Source organism: Pleurodeles waltl, chromosome 10, assembly GCF_031143425.1.
Source record: "Pleurodeles waltl isolate 20211129_DDA chromosome 10, aPleWal1.hap1.20221129, whole genome shotgun sequence".
In the NCBI taxonomy this organism is placed as follows: Eukaryota; Metazoa; Chordata; class Amphibia; order Caudata; family Salamandridae; genus Pleurodeles; species Pleurodeles waltl.
The window spans coordinates 151,057,167-151,074,558 of NC_090449.1; the positions used below are offsets into that span (position 1 = coordinate 151,057,167).

The following is a 17,392-nucleotide window of genomic DNA, read 5'->3' on the forward strand; positions in this document are numbered from 1 at the left end:
GTGGAGGGATGGCTGTGGGGTGATGTGAAAATGGCCTTCTGCTGCTAAGGACGGTGCACACAGAGCATGTTTTTGATGTTTTCAGTTTTATAAAGCGTGCAAGCTTGGCCGAAAGACATTAGAGCGCTTTATATGAGCACCAAATCAATTTTTTTTTAAATTAAGCACAAGCAGATTAAGTGGTTTGCCCAGAGTTACAGAATGTTGAGCCAAGAACAAGACGAGAACATGGTTCCCCAGTTTTAAAGCCAGGGGCTCAGGAAGTGCTTAATTTGTGCCAGTGCAGCTTAAACCTGCAGTTTCAAGGCACATGCGGGTTGTGCTAGGCGCAGAGGACCCCTGTGAAATACCTTGGGCCCCGGTAGTTCTTTTTTTTCTTCAGACATGGATAACAGCAAAAAAGTATATATATATCATTCAGCCATTTCTCTACAGAAATCCAAACATGTTGTCTCAAAATGCACACGTTTGTCTCAAAAACATGTTTCAATATTAGCTTTCTGAGATAGATTCAGCCAAGTAAAATATGCTGATTTAGTAGGCCGTGCTGCACACCGGAGAGCCACTGACAGGTATCTGCAGTTACACGAGATGACAGATTGGTTGCACAAAAGGGGAGTGTGGTGCCATGAAGAGGGATGAGAGAGGTCACCTGAAGTGACCATAAACGAAGGCAGGGGGCGCCACAACTTTGGAAACATCATTGTCGTGGCTGTTACTATTGTGCGAACACAGTGCAGGGTCTGGGATTTATTTCCACTACACAAACAACATTCGCCGTCTGCATAAGAGGCAGCCCTAGGGCGGCACAAGGCACTATACAAAGAGTGCATTGAACATAACAGCAAATGCATTCGATTCTACCACATGGTGCGTTTGTGAACCGATCCGTGACGCGCTACTAAACATCCCATCACATGGCAGTATCTGGCTATTGTTCTAACCCGTTGATGGGACATATTTTAATTATGTTGTAAGGCTAGCAGAAGTTTTTTTTAAAGATCGCTGATTGCACTTGAAGCATCTCACCGAACAGGTTATGTACAATGTTTGCTGTGTGCCGAGCTGTGCTTAAGGGCAGCTCTTGATTAATGCTTGCATTTTGTGTTTTTATTGTACGGGGTGTTCCAACCTATATCCGTGTGCTGATTGACAGGGGAGGTAGGTGGCGCCGGCGGTGGGAGGGAGGCGGGGGAGGGGGGGTGGAAGTGGGGGGTTGGAGGCGTGGGGCTGCTGGGGCGGAGGAACAAACCGAGAAAGGGAGTGTCCCCCATCGACTGGCCAGCTTCTCTTTCACGATGTCCTATTTGCGGTATTATAACACATATAACATACGTTTAGTAATTGAAGAGATTAGATCAATAGTTTATGAAAATCTCAGAATCTCGCCGCCTCATTTTTAACCGTGTGTTCTTCGGCGAATACCTGCTTACTGTGTATGGAGAACTAACAGGTGCCTGGAGAGATCAGATTTGTCCGGAAAATAAAGGATAGCTCCAAACCAGAAACCTCAGTTCTCACTGTGTGATCCCTGGCAGACCCCTGCCTACTGCGCATCTGGAACTGAAACATGAAACAGCTCTTCCACTGGGATTTTAGAAGATATAAAATATAGGGTCAGATCTACAAAAAAGTGTCTCATCGGTCCTGAGGCGCCACCTTTATTTTGCCACTCCTTTGTAAATCTGGCCCATAGTGTTCATTGGGTTTAAGCCAACCAAACAGCCTAAAGCACTCCATAAGAGTGCATGTGTTTTCCAGCTGTCTACTATGCCCACCCACTGCGCTCCATATTTTTCTCTCCTGTGTTCCGCTCTCATCTGTTGCACGTTCCCCCAACACACTCACACACACACACAAAAATCCCTATCTTCTAACATTTGTAGACTAGGCTTTGAGACAAATAATATGTCTCCTTGAGGAGGGCGCAAAGTAGAAAAAGCTTTTCTTTCTCCAAACGCTGCATGTGTGCTGCACTGTGCAGCACATACACAGTGTAGACAAATTGTTAAAAAGTCTTGAGCATAGTGTTTTCAGGACCACTGGAATTATGCAATTCTGCTGCAGTTTCCACATAACTATAGATTTGATGCATGGCCACATCGTCTGTGATCTGGGCTCAACCAGCAGATTTTAACAAAAAAAAAATGTTTCTAGCTCAAACGGATCAAAAGTTACTAAAAACGTGGCGACGTGTTCTGCGCAGTGGCCTTCGCAAAAGATGACCAGACATTTTTCAGTTGCTCATTTTTGCATTTGGTTATTGTTTCAATTCTAGCTTTGCCCAAACACAGTTACCATGAATAAAAATTATAATGATGAAGTTATACTGACACAAAATGTGCCTCATTATGATGCATAAATGCCACAAAATTCGCATAATGTGGTCCTCCCATGCCTCATAATTCCAATGGCCCAGAGTACTTTGTAGGGGTATCCAGTACAAACCTATGAAACATCACAAACATAACTTTGCACTAGTGTAAATGTGTGGGCGTGGCTCCAGGCTGCCTGTTTGTGAGCCAGCACAAGGGATGGGAAATCGTGTATATGTGTACATCCCTCATGGTGATTATGCTGGGGCCAGAAGAGTGAAGGGGGTCGTGGGCTGGGAGAAGGGGTGAGACACTGATGCTTGTAACCAAAGCAGCAGTGATGGTGTGAGGGCAGAGTCGGTGTTGCGCACACAGGTTGTACACGCCCGCCATGTTTACTACCAGAGCCGTTCAAATCTACCCGCCCATCCTTGTGCTCGCCGTTGAAAAGTACCCGCCCAGTGACGTTGGTACAGTTGGTGCAATGGCACCGGGGTACATAGCCCTCAGGGGCTAATCGAACACTGAACCCCGGTATTTCACTACCCAAGAGCACACAAACACCTTTGCTTTATTGCGCCAGGTGCAATGGCGCCCTTACTAAGTGCTGCACCCGCCTAGCTACAGTTATTACTTTCTATAACTTAGGGTCTCCGGACCGGTCTCCCAAAGGGCAGGTTTTTGAGCGGCTGAGGGCGACACATGGCGTAGACCCAATCATGGCAGCCGTGGTTAAACACTGGTGTGTAGCGCCGCACAGTGGCTGCACTGAGTAGCCACCCGCGTGAAACTGAGCTCTCGAGATTCCGAGGTCCTCGTGACAAGATGGTCCATGCTGGGACTTTCTTTGCATTCTGGCACTTGAAGTCCCCTTAGTTCCGTTATACTTTCAGGATTACGCTTACAAGAAAGAAAATAAAAAGTTACTAGAAAGGAAAGAAAAAGTTTAGCCAAGGTCCGCTCTCCAGCATGGACCTGGGATACTGAAGGCACTAGTGGAAAGCCTTGTGAACTGGTGCGGGTGGCCGAGCTTCCACGTTTCCCAGATCCATGCGTGATGGGCTGTTCCAGTCCAGGTTGTGAGGTAGAATTCTTGGACTTGTAGTACTTTTTTATATTGTAACGAACAAGCATTCAAGTCCAAGAATTTAAGGGGAAAAAACGGACTGAAGCAGAGCATCATGGCTGGACCTGGGAAAGTTGGCAGGACTGGTATGATTAGAGTGTGGAGACACGATGCGTCTGCAAACTAATTTAGAGCAAAGTCACCGATATTTTAAGGCTAATGAAATATGATTCAGAAGTACGATTGCCAGATTGTAATCCACCTTTGCCAGCATGACGCCACGTTTTCACTCCGGGGTACACGTTTACCAATCCAGTGCATTCTGGGAGTTAGTTTGTGTTTTTTAATTTGCTTAACTTAAACTACAGCGCATCCATTATTTGAATAAGCGAGCCTGGTGGTGGCCACTGGAGAGTGAGGGGGGTCTAGAATTGCTGCCCTGCACAGATCTGGCAGCTTTACTATGAAATGACGGGGGCAGAGTCGGAGCCGAGGGATAATTCCTCGCTCCAGTACCCTTACAGAGCTATGAGGCGACAGCCTTGGCTTCATGTTCGGTCCCTTTCACCAGTCTGTGGGAAACCGAAGCCTGTGCATTACCTGTGTAGTAGTGGCACAATGCCATTTCCAATTTTACAGCACCAACTCCGTGCGTGCAGCACTTTATCAAGTAGGGTGGAACACAATCGTCAGGTGTACGATGTACACATGAACTTTCCAGCGCTGTCCACAAGGGGGCAATGGTCGACACGCAATGTAAGATAGCTTGGTGAGGAGACTGCCTGTTTCCGTGCGCAGCCTTGTAGGTGAAGTTTTCAATCACATTTATTATCATTTATCTGCGTTATCAGGACCCTTTATTTGCAGGGTTGTATATAACTGCACGTATGCAAGTGTAAATGGAATACTACTGTGTTAATAGTTTGCTGATGGTCGTCACTCCACCTTTCTATATCCAGGTTAAAAAAGTCACTTTAAGCGAATGGCTATGGGTTGTTAATGGTAAACACACCTCTCACCCAACCATGTAAATATGAACTATTTATACCGACGTGTTTCCTTCATATGTGCCTAGGAGTTAAATGTGAATTGGGAGCACGCGACCATGCATTTCTCGACTTCATAGCGCTAGGAGTGCCAATATGCAGGAGAAATTCTAAACGATTGTATCAGAGTGAGTTAGCAGGACACCTGCCACGCCCCCTCCCTTGCCCATCGCCCCTCCGAGAAATCACGAAAGAGAGAGATTCTTTTCAAGGTTTTATTATTATAAAACAAAATAAAATTGTCACATTTATAAGCAGCACAAAATAGAAACACTTTGATAAAAAACACACGGTTTTGATCATGTCATGACAACAGTAATACGATATATAAAGTGCCATCTCTGCGGTTGCAACCACAAACTGATGTAAACAAAGTCTCGTGACTCATGGTTCACACGGCATGGGTCGCACAGACGTGGTTTCAGACACAAAGCTTGTCTTAGAGTCAATACACAGCAACAAGATTGCAAGAAGCCTTCTGCGCTGTCCTTCTGGGCTCTTGCATGTAAAGTCTCTGCACCATTAACTTTTCTCAGCAGTCATTCGGTTATACACACAGGCCCGCTACAAGGCCAGTGCGTTTGTGTGTCTTTCTGCTCGAGTTTTTGCATTGCGACTTGTCAACATCTTCGTCACTCAAAGGCCAACTTCTCCTTGCCCAAAGTCTCCTGTGGCGTCAGCCTTGAGGGCCTGGCCACCTGCCAGGAGGCATGGGGGGCACCTCTCGCCCCCACACGGTCATGCCTCACCGGATCCACCTCAAAACGGACTGTTTTTATGGTTTTCTCTTGACACGTAGGTACACAACGTTGGTAGTACAGAATCTAGCTGATGACGCACCTCTCCTTGTCCTTGGCCTGGCCACCACCGATGGCCTTCTCGCGGATGTACATGAGGTCACTGTGCACGCTGGGCCGCCTGGCGAAGGGTGCCACGATGCCGTAGGCATCGCCGCCATCCTTGACCTTCTTGCTCTTGAGCGACTTCTTGTGCAGGATGTCGCAGTACTGCACGGAGACCTTGCGGTGCAGGTCGGGGCTCATCTCGCTGGGCAGCTTGGCCATGGTGAAGAGGGCCTGGAACATCTCGTCCAGCTGAGAGTTCTTCTTGGCCGAGATCTCGAAGTAGGCGCAGTTCTTGTCGCCCACCAGCTGGTCGATCTCGTGCTTCTGCACCTCGCGGTAGAACTCGCGGTCGCCCTTGTTGCCACAGATCACCAGCGGCACGTCCACGTTCTCCTTGGTCTTGTTCTTGAGGCAGGACTTGGTTTCAATGATCTGCTGCTTGAGGCGCTGCACCTCCTCAAAGGAGTCTCGGTTGTCCAGACTGAACACCAGGATGAATACATCGCCTGGAGAAAGGAGAAAAGAAAGCGGAGAAACAGGTTAAAATCTGATCCACTGGTCCAACAATTAGAACATTAAAGCATGCATCACATCGGTGGTACTTCTAATAGCACAGGCTGGTCTAGGACCAATAGGTCGCTATCACTTGAATGGCGCAGCTCAGTTTAAGATGCAGAACATTTGTGCTATGATATACTGTGCCCCCGCCATGAGAGGATATGCAGAACCCGGTGTTCCAGAACTGCATAATGCCAGGTGTGCTGGTACTGCACGAGGCAAGGTTTGCATTTTGTAAACAGCGCGAATGCTTAGGTTTTAATCCGGGAAATTATAGAGGTGCGTCAAAAGAAAAGTGCAATGTATCCTCTATCAAAACAGCTGCAGCAGATAGAAGTGGTGCATTCGTCTTCCATTTGCAATGCTGTGCACTGCGAATCTAGAACTTTGCAAATTTAGATTCACTTTCGCTAAATTCACATGGTGTTAATATTCTGCTATCATTTTTCTTTAACCACAATCGGGTTCTGTTATACTTTCTATGCTCCTTGCAGAAATCAAACACTCATGATTGGTCTAAAAAATATGTGCAATAGAGCGTCTCGATGTAAAAGTGCAATAATAAATACCCCGTCATTAAATGCATTTCAATTTGCAGTTCTACATCTTGGAGCGAACTCACTCTACTTAAACACACAGGCACCCGCAACCCCGCCTGGGATGTACATTCCAAAAAACAAAATTACCAAGTGTATACTTGTAAACTACTATAAAGCCGTTTCTATCATTTCTAAATTTAGAGAGTCACTGCGGGGCATGGAAATGTTTTCAAGGTTTTGGGTCAAAAGTTGCATGAGAGCTGGAAGTGATATTTACCTGTGAGGATGGACAGCCTTCTCATGGCCGGGAAGGGGTGGTTGCCGGAGGTGTCCAAGATGTCCAGTTGGTACACCTCGCCCCGGATGCTGTAGAACTTGCGGTGGAAGTCCTCGATGGTGGGAGTATACTGCTCCTCGAAGCGCCCGCTAAGGAAGCGAGACACTATGGCAGTCTTGCCAACTTTGGACGAGCCCAAGATGACCATGCGGTAGCAGTTCTTGGCGGGGATGTTGAGCTCAGATTCCCCGGGGCACATCTTCTTGATCATGGTCCTTATGAATGCCTTGTGTGCCTCCGTGATAGCGCCTAGTTCCAAAGCTTACAGGCAGGAAGATGCAAAAAGTCTTCTGGAGAGGAAGAATACAAGTCCAAAAAGTCCTTGAGTGAGGAATAGTGAAAGCTGTGCAAGCTGCTAAAGCTTCAGAGAGTCACACGAGGCAAAGCAAGTGTTCAGCAGCCACAAGTGGAGTTACTGCTGCTCGAGAGTAAAGCTGTTCTGTTCTTATTGGGGTATCGGCTCGTCTTATATAGAAGACCTGCTCGTACCCACTGGCTACGTCACAGTACTAACCACGCCCAAAGGCGGGCCTTCGACTCGGCAAACACGCCCAGTGGGCCGTCAGGGTTTGGCTACGCCTTCCCCCGAACGTCACGTACAGACTCCAGCCCACTCGGGGCGTGCCCAGAGGAACGAAGAAACCCACTGATCGATTTCAGGCTGAGCGTAGGCTGCCCGTAAGTGAGCCAATATCGAGGCCATCTTGGAACTTCAGCATTCATCGTGACGTTCTTCAGCAGCGTCCCCAGAAACCATCTTTTTTAACGCAACAGCTCGTGCTCGTTCTCTAGACTGTGAGTCACGCTGAAATCCAAAAAACCTAATGTAGTAAGAATTCAAAGCTACCAGAATAGCTTTTTTATTTCTATTGAACAAAAATAATGCATTTGTATACAGAAACAAAGGATAGCCACTTCTCATAAAATGCTAATCCTGACAATTGAATAAGTGAAAGGGTATATTCGCATTCGCAACTTTCATTGCGCCGTTGTGACCGCGCGAATCGTCCAATATTGTTTATGTTTTGGACGTGGCTCTCTACGTCAGAGACGACGTTGCAGGGGGTCCAATGGGTAGCTGGCGCGAGACTCAGTGTCGCCGAGGCAGCGGTCGTGCACAGTGTTCCTGCTCAGATTAGTGCGCTGCAGAAGTGTTCAGGAGCCTTCCTAAAACGAGCGCTTCGCGCGCCTTCCTACTTATGTGGCAGCCTGCTCTTAGGCAGCGGCTTTAATTGCTGCGCGCCTCGGTTTGCACTAAAATCAAATACTAGAAAATATGCACGCGTATGTTTTTTTTTTAAATCTTCTTTTCCGCCGTGAAATGTAAATATTTGTGCATATTTTATGCTGCGAGCGAATTACTGTGCGTGGTTTTTGATAGACGTTCTACTTATTGGTTCAGTCTGTGCAATGTTGTTTATTTCGGAACTAATTCCGCATTGCGTACAAATCACACGGGACTGCTTTTATTTGACTTGGGTGCTCTGTATTCGGTGGCCGTTTTACAAGAAACTACCAGACTTTTCATACATGCTGAATTAAAAAGTTTACTTTTTTAGGGTGGTCGAGACAATCCTAGCGCCATGCAGGGCACGGGATGGATATACAACAGAAGCCGAAACTGAAACTTGAAAGTATTTTTTTCAACACTTGTTAATTTATTGCAGGTTATCAGTTCCTGAAATGCCACTCCAGCGAAAGAAACAATTAAGCGCAAATAATGGTATCTTAATGTAATAACTGACAGAATACGTCTTCAGAGTTCAATCCCAATGCATTTCAACGTGGCCCTGCGGAATATTCCCTATTTTTATACTCTTCACGCTGTTTGTGCTGGGCGGTTTCTTCCCGTTTTCTTGGTGACATTAGACCTGGGTTGTAGTATACCTCACCCCATCACCTTCAAGGAGTGATAAAGCCTGTACTCGCCTCTGCCTCGAAGGTAACAGATGTTACCACGTTGTATTAGGCATCATACCTCCTAAAATCTCTACATCGGTGGTCTCAAACCTCATCCATGGCTTTTCCTGGATTGTATACTTCGCACCTCTACCTGGACTGACGTAAACATCAATTTACTCCCCAGATCGTATTGACGTCACTGTGCGCTGTAAATTAGATATTTTGTATCGCATGACCTGTTGTCTGATTTTAGTCTGTGTATCCAATTCACCGCACAGCACCGAATACATGCCCATCACTTGCTGTCAATCATAACCCCACTTCTTGGTACTGCCAGGTATTATGTAAAGTGTGAGTCTGTCTTATACTGGCCTCATTCTTTCTGATTCCAGCCACACCACCCTTTTCCTGCGAAAATGTTCTAAAGGAAAAATACAAGAACACATGGAACATTTTTTCCCTACAGGAACCCGACACCTGTCGGCTTAGCTGTACACTACGAGAGGCCGCCTCATTTCAGCCGTCTGCTTTTCACAGTCTGGCTTGTACCAGCTCTCACATACACGGACTCTGTACCTGTACTGATCCTCGCATCACAGTTAATCTTTAACAGGCTCCGAATTATCTAACACAAAACCATGCCAGGCGCTTATTAAACAGCCTGACATTTAATGGGATATACATGTGCGCTCGCTCATAAAACACAATAGTAAACGTAACATTTGCCCACAAATCAAAATAGGCTACAGTGCTGCGAAGAGGTTAGAAAGCGGTTGGGCGGCGCTACTTAGAACACTCTATTAAAAAAAAAATAAGGGTGTACATATATAGACGTATAGACATATTTTATGTAGGAAGGCCATTTAAGCAGACTTTACATATCACTTGAACCAGTGTCACTCGATATACTACAACAATAACTTGTCGTATATAAAGATTTATTCCTAATGAAGTTTACAAAACAGTATTTGCATTCAGTACAATATGTTACGCGTGACATCTAATAGTGGTTTAAGTCGTGACATAGCTCACTGGTTAATGCACATGTTGCAGATATCTGTGGAGCCTGCCACGTATGTTAGCGAAAGCTAGCAATGGGCAAAACTGCCTCCCATGCTTACGAGGTCAGTAGACAGTCTGGTAATGTAACAATTGTGAGTTCTAGTGTTGTTATTGCATGAGACTGCTAGTAAGTGTTTTGTGAAGGACACGTTTTTATTGCACTTCTGCACCAACAAAATATATTGCACTATGAAGGGACTTATCACAATGCAGAGAAACGAGATTAAATTAAAAAAATAGATATATATTCCTGGAATCATCGCGGTCTAAGGCATGAGACAGACAGGTTTGGTCAAAGGATGCAGGGTTGATCCAACGGTGCACCGATCATTGGTAGTCAGGAATTGAACCAGCACAGCAGGTTGCGCACACACTGCAGCTGTTCACAGCAGGTTATGAATTCTATCCTTCCAGATAGGAAAATAAATCTGAGAACATTGTGGCTGGATATCAGAAACACGTAACTTATAGCCATAGAGAGATAATTCCGGCTGTTTTGAGCGCCTTGTTCATGCCCACTGTTACAGTCTCCTCCCTGTGTGAACCAGGCGGGCATCTCAGGGCAATAGCCATGAACTAACAGCTTACACGTTCTTAGATAGTTACGCACCTACCTCTCCAAAAGGTGCATTAATTTACTGAGATATTTTAGCCCTCAATCAGGTTTTGGTACAAGTGTTTGCAGTAAGAGTCCTTTGGTAATGGAAGTGTGAGGGAAGGTGGCAGTGCCAGTGTGGTTCACATCCACAACTTGATATCGTTAAACGTATTCACAAACAACTACAGCGTATTTCCAGAAACTCTTGGAACTCCTAACATGCGCATACTTCGGCGTGCAATGAGAGTGGGAACGTGGCGCATAAAATCAATTTTTTATTCCTGGCGTACCTGAACTGATTTTTTCACATGGAAAAAAATCAATATGAAGAGAAAAAAATGAAATGCATTATTGTACATATGCGCCTATTATACGCTGCACTGATTTGACAATTCATGGTTTTATTTCCACGACGCAATACACTCGTGTCGGGTAAACCGTGGATCAAAGATTACCCCAGGCCTATTTGTTTTGAGAGTCACACAAAATAGTGAAACTATAGAAAGCGTTGTTCTATGCTTATGCAAGAATACTTTTTTCTTTGTAAATTTGCCTAAAGTGTCTCTGCGCCAGGTTCTCTTTCTCGCGGCTATGACGCTGTCCACCACTAGAGGGCTGTACAACTCATGTTTTGAGAGCGAGCGGAGCGCGCATGTTTTGAGAGACTCCTCAAAGTATCTGCACTTTGTGCAAGCCAGTGCCCAGCCTCCATCCAAGACTAACATGGAGATTTTGTCTCAGCACGTGCTGGCTCATAATTAAAGCCAGAACACCTGACTGTAGGTAATCTACCTCGCAAATGTAAATACTATCAGGAAAGGATGTTACCCCGGCTAGGAAAATTCGAATAAGCGATGGTTCCCTCGCAAAACATCCCGAAACGCCCTTTGACCAAGGTAACAGCGAGGCACCTGAATGGTCCTGAAATAAAGAAAAGTGATTAGGAAGAGAGAGGGAAAAAATTTCGGTTATCTTTTCCTAGCAGAAAAGACTGTATTTTGGACAGTAGAAGATCCTCGATGTTCATGTTTCTGTCTGCTGTATTACAGCACATACCATAGGCAGGGTCGCTTGAACTATGAGGCGAGAGAGGGGCATATTGTGCGGCATGGTTGGGTAAAATATGTCACAAGAAAAGGCAAATTATGTGGGACATTGCGGTACATTTCGCAATAGTATTGCCTAATTATTTTGTCATTTTTAAACTCAATAACACTGTCTGGGCATTGATTGCACCTCAGCAGTACCATTTTAATACCCAAGTATAGCATTAAGCCACAAAAAGGTGTCAAGTCTAGCTTTGCAAAGGCCCTTTCACTGCGCAGCAAAACACATCGCTGCATTTTTACTAACTTTTGAACCGTTTGAGCTAGAATTTTTTTTGTTGTTGTTAAAATCTGTATATTATGTGGCAGGTGATTGATTATATGGCAAATGCTGCAAATCTGTTATTCTGTGAAAATCACAGTGGCTGCACAATCACATAATTCCAGTGGCCCTGCCCACAAGGTCTCCAGGCTTACAAAGGATAGCTATCGACACAAACACGGGACCACACCAGCCACAATTACAAATTGTCAAATAGGGATGTTTTCTGAGAAAAAGGGGCCGCTTACTCGCTTGCCAGTTGCCTTCCATTGTACTGTGCATTTGTTTGGGGAACGGTGAACAGTGTTGACATCTCTCCAAGAAGAGGATGAGCCTAATATGTGCAGCCTCCATCCGATTTACAGAGAGCTTGTGTATACAAAAATAAATATTAATTACACTCCTTCAACTCATTTTTCGAGAAACAAATCTATATTTTAACCAACCCTTCAGATGGTTTCGGAGATTTTCAAATGTAGGAAATAAAAAGAATGTCCAGAAAAAAATCGGAAACAGAGTCTTGGCTATCAAAAGGGCAGAAGTCGAAGTGGCACACGGACCCTGGGGTCCCGAGCCACCCTCTGTAACCCAACTATAGCTTTTTTTCTTTTTTTTACTACTGAACTAGAGAGCGGGGGGCATTTTTCTAGGTTGCATCATTACAGTGCCACTGGTGAGGGGGTCCTGCATTCAGAGATTGCATTATATTTTAATATTGCAACATAAATTTGAAGTATTTCCTGAAATTGCTGACATCCATTTTAGTTAATGGCACCCTATGAATGTATAACCAAGGGCGCAATACTCTAGCACAAGATTTGTATTTTTTTATTAACAAACTAATGCATTGTATTTTCAGTCCGTTTTGATATCCGGAATCAAGACGACAAATGCTGTAACGTATGTTTTTAACATGTGAGCGCATGCGTCCTTGGTGGCAAGAAGAGTTACATGATAACCTTAATTTTGTCCACTTGAAAGTTCCTTTGATGTGCACAGAATCCTAGTTTCAACCCTCTGGTCAGGAGTATTGATACATTTGGGTCAAGCTACGTATAAAACAGGACTTCCTTGGAGATTTTACTCATGGAGGATCACAAGATTTAGATTTTTTTTTAAAGATCTTTGAATTGATTTTGATCAACCAGGTGGTAAAGCTGCCACCCATCCGCGACAACAATGTGAGGTGTAATGGTTCAAATATAGTACTGGTAATAGCCGACCCACCATCCTGTGTCCCTTATGGCTAACCACCAAGTTTTCCTATGTATGTCAACAAACGATTATGTTAATTCCCTCCATGATAAAATCCTCTTGTGCCATCCGTCCCCGGCCCCCACGGGTGTCATCCATTAAGGGTCAGTTTTATCTGCACGGCCCCCATATTCTCATAAACATTCGTAGGCAGCCCTTATGCCTGACCTAGATCTTTTTCTCCTTTTTCCCAGAGGTCATCCAGGAGGGAGGTTGTCTTGTAGGAGAGTGGAGTATAGTTGGGACACCAGGTGGCTGTATATGAGACCCTGTATTCGAGAGGCGACACCTGTGGAGCATCCCATAAGACTGCCACATGATTTTGCAGGAGGTACACCAATTGCCGGTATTCCAGGTACTGGGCCCCAGCCAGCTCATACTCACCATGCAAATCCACAAACAGTAGATCTTGTTTTCTCGCCAGATGTCACCCACCTTAAAAATTTCCAGCAAGTCCCACTTTCCGTGGTCTTCATTAAGGCACAGACTCTTCAGGACCTCAGAATCCCACAGCAGGGTTTCTAGCATGTTTGCCTTTCAAATCAAGGGCCACGGTAGCAGCACACCATATCTTGATGACCACGGGCCTTGGGGCCGGCAGAGGTGGCGTCTCTTTCTCTCTATATAAATGCCAGAAGTACCCCATTGATATATAATGAAACAACATCCTCCCAGGTTGGGTCCTACCTCACTCCTCGCATCAGTGCATCCTGTCGCAGCCAGCATTCTGGAGGCTCAATTGCCAATGCAAAGAGCAAGGGGGACAGTGGGCATACCTGATGGGTTCCCCTGCCTTAGCCAAATTCCTCTGAAAAGGCCCCATTTACCCGACCCTGGCTACTGGGTTGTTATATAGCAATGATAGCCAGTAAATAAACTCTGTGCCTGTCGCAGGTCGAACAGTATAAAGACCACTGAAGCGTTATTTAGTTAGGGATAAGTGGTTTATTATTTTGTTTTAGGTAGGCGGAAGGTAGGATATATGCAACCCAACCACAAGTGTTATAGTCTTTCTTAGTCGTTTTGTTCTTCTTCCATATCTTTTCTCGGGTTCGTGATTATATGTTCTTGTTGTCTTGTTTTACAGATGTCCAATCTGCCTCGCTCACTCGTTGGAGTCCGGGTGGATGCCGAAAATAGAAGGGAAAAACGCTAAGGTAAGTATAGATGTTTACTTGGGACACTTCTTTTTTCTCTTATTTCTGGACTGGGAGGTGGTACACACGAAAGGAGGGGGTTGGTGCTGGTGAGGAGTGGTTTGGGGAAATAGAGTGACCACAACTATACTTATAGTGTAGAAATAAGTGACACTGGTGAGCTGTTTTAGTGCCCTTCCCTTTACCTCCCTCTCCAACCCTCCTCTATGACCCCTCCCCAGTCCCTTTCCCTCCAATTTCCCTTCTTTTAGTCCAAATGGACCGTACCTTGTTTAGCCACGACCCTTCAGGGTCGTGGCTGGACTGGTAGTGTTCCTCCTGCTGGTCTCCTTGTTCCAGGCTCTGGGGCTCTGTCTCTCTCCTCCAGCTCCTCATCAGATTTCCTCCTTGTCTTTTGTTCCTCCTCGTTCCTCCCGTCTCTCGCTGTCTTCGTGGTCCTCTCCTCGCCTCCCTTCTCCTTGCTGCCCAGCGCGTCTCCCTTTTCCGGCTTTCCAGCCCGGGAAACTAACGTTGTTTCCCGGGCAACGCCGTCCCCCCAGCCGCTCTCCGACCGCGTCTCCCCGGCAACGGGAAGACGCGGAAATGACGTATCGGCCTCGGCCGATACGTCATTCGGCTCGCGTGTAGCCGGGATCGCCCGGCTACATACCTCTCCCCATGAAAGGTCCTGTTCGAGGACCGTAGCAGTGTTCGGATACCGAGATAAATAGTCAGCTGGTGCCTGTTGGTGACCTGGGATGTGACGGACCTGAAAGGAAAATGGTTGCAGTTCAAGGAACCATCTTAAAATCCGGGAATTGGTATCCTTATGGGCAGATAACCACGTGAGGGGAGCATGATCGGTAAATAGTATAAAGGGACGTCCTAGAAGATAATATTGTAATGTATCCACGGCCCATTTGATGGCCAGACATTCTTTTTCAATAGTCGGATAATGTTGTTCCCGGGGAAACAATTTCCTACTGACGTATACTACCGGATGATCCCTACCGTCCCCATCGGGTTGGGCCAATACCCCCCCCTAAACCCACATCTGAGGCATCAGTATAGAGATGGAAAGCTTTTGAAAAATCCGGGCATCGGAGAATGGGGTCTTTGGTTAGGAAGGATTTTAGTTGTTCAAAACTGGAGTTCTGTTGATCCGAAAAGGGTGCTAGCCTATTAGGATGTGACTTAGATAGAAGGTCTGTGAGAGGGGCGGCTAGTGTAGAATACTCCGGTATGAATCTTCTGTAGTAGCCCACTAACCCTAGGAAGGATCGTAACTCCTTCTTTGTTGTCGGTTTAGGTGCATTAAGTATGGCCTCTACTTTTTTTGTTTGAGGTTTTAGATGCCCTTGACTAATTTTGTAGCCCAAGTATGATATGTCAGGTGTTCCTATGATGCACTTTTTAGGATTGGCAGTTAATCCAGCGGTGATAAGTGTGTGGGAAATCTGGTATAAATGCTTTAGATGATCATTCCAGGTTTCACTAAAAATCACTACATCATCTAGGTAGGCTGCTGCAAAAGACTGGAAGGGATTTAAGAGTTTATCCATTAACCTCTGGAATGTAGCTGGTGCTCCCTGGAGACCAAAGGGAAGCACCGTGAACTGATAAAGACCAGACTGGGTGGCAAATGCTGTTTTCTCTTTATCTTCAGTGGCCAAGGGAATCTGCCAATACCCTTTAGTCAAATCTAAGGTAGTCATATATTTGGCTTTTCCTAATTTCTCTAAAACGTCATCAACTCTGGGTATAGGATATGTGTCAAACAGGGAGTTTTCGTTAAGCTTCCTGAAATCAATACAGAATCTAACAGTGCCATCAGGTTTTGGTACCAAGACAACCGGGGAGCACCAGGGACTAGTGGATGGTTCAATCACCCCTTGTTTTAACATTTTCTGTATTTCCACCTCCATAATCTGCTTTCTTGCCTCAGGTATACGATACGGCCGTAACCGCACAATTTTCCCTGGTATGGTTCTTATTTTATGGGTTATCAAGGTGGTTTTTCCGGGCAATGTTGAAAAAAAATCTCGGAAGTGATCTAGTAAGCTGTATACTTGTTCTTTCTCGGTTTTTGTTAAGGTTTCATTTATCGTGGGTTGATCTTCCCCGTTACCGTGTTCGGTGGGACAGAATTCAATACTAGACTTATTATTGGGACATAGGAATCCTGCCAAGACGCTGGCAGTGTTTGCAGGGTCTGGTTCTTCCCATTTTTTTAGTAGATTTATGTGATAAATCTGTGATTTTTGGGGAGTGTGCGATAGTTCAATCAGGTAGGTAACCGGAGATACCGCTCTTATTATCTTATAGGGGCCCTGCCATTTGGCGATTAGTTTTTGCTCTGAGGTTGGACGCATTATCAAAACCTGATCTCCTGGTTGTAACACCCGTAATTTGCTCCCTTGGTCATAATATTGTTTTTGATTGCTTTGGGCTTGTTCCATATTTACTTTGACTGAGTCCCAAAGACCTTGCAACTGTGATCTTAAATTGTGAGCATTTTCTAGAAGGGGCCTTCCCCCTTCTTCTGCCTCTTCCTCCCAAGTTTCGATGGCCATGTCAAGAAGAGATCTCGGCTGGCTGCCGAACACCAGCTCAAAGGGGCTATGGCCTGTAGAGGACTGTTCATATGTTCGGATGGCGTATAATACTAAGGGTAATTTTTGATCCCAGTCTCTCCCTGACTCTTCCATCAATTTTTTCAGTAAGGTTTTTATTGTTCGGTTATATCGTTCCACTAGTCCATCCGTCTGTGGATGATATACCGAAGTACGGATTTGAGAAATACCCAAGGTCTTACATATTTGCTTCATAAGAGTGGACATAAAAGGAGTCCCCTGATCGGCAAGTATTTCATGTGGGAACCCAACTCGGGAAAAAAGATTTATCATTGCCTGGCCCACTGTCTTAGTTGTCATACTTTTTAACGGGACGGCCTCGGGGTATCGAGTGGCATAGTCCACCATGACTAGGATATAGGTGTGTCCCTTTGTGGATGGTACTACAGGTCCAATTAGGTCCATTCCTATCCTACTGAAGGGGACGTCTATTATGGGTAGGGGCATCAACGGCGCTTTCTTAGGCCTGCCTGGTTCAGTAAGTTGGCATCTGGGACACTGGGAACAATATTTACGTATGTGAGCAAACACTCCCGGCCAATAGAACCGTCTCAGAAGATATTCCTCTGTTTTTTCTCTTCCATAATGACCTCCCCCGGGTTGACAATGGGCCATCGTGAGGACCTGATTCCTATAATGATCGGGTACCACTAATTGTTGTTTGTGTTCTCCGGTATCAGTAGTGGTTATCTGATATAAGAGGTTTTTCTTAATGAGGAAATAAGGACCCACC

General features: G+C 45.4%; 1 protein-coding gene and 1 long non-coding RNA gene across 2 annotated transcripts in view; one reads left to right on the forward strand and one right to left on the reverse strand.

Annotated features, from left to right (window-relative positions):
• Positions 1–4,628: 4,628 nt before the first annotated feature.
• Positions 4,629–7,147, reverse strand: RASD1 (ras related dexamethasone induced 1). The gene is made up of 2 exons (XM_069210066.1): positions 6,647–7,147; positions 4,629–5,778 (listed from the first exon to the last, which is right to left on the reverse strand). The coding sequence occupies exons 1-2, from the start codon at positions 6,915–6,917 to the stop codon at positions 5,252–5,254; spliced, it is 798 nt and encodes a 265-aa protein (XP_069066167.1). The 5' UTR covers positions 6,918–7,147; the 3' UTR covers positions 4,629–5,251.
• Positions 7,148–7,339: 192 nt separating this feature from the next.
• The window catches only part of LOC138260729 (uncharacterized), a 37,175-nt gene continuing 27,122 nt past the window's right edge, over positions 7,340–17,392 (forward strand). The window contains exons 1-2 of the long non-coding RNA XR_011198945.1: positions 7,340–7,501; positions 13,978–14,047. This is a non-coding gene — a long non-coding RNA (uncharacterized lncRNA). The remainder of the gene's footprint in view (positions 7,502–13,977; positions 14,048–17,392) is intronic.

Excerpts from the sequence above, each read along its gene's own strand:
- RASD1 (XM_069210066.1), bottom strand. The coding sequence starts at position 6,917 with ATGATCAAGAAGATGTGCCCCGGGGAATCTGAGCTCAACATCCCCGCC. Across the intron at positions 5,779-6,646 it reads AAGGCTGTCCATCCTCACAG|GCGATGTATTCATCCTGGTG; the intron begins GTAAATATCACT and ends TCCTTTCTCCAG.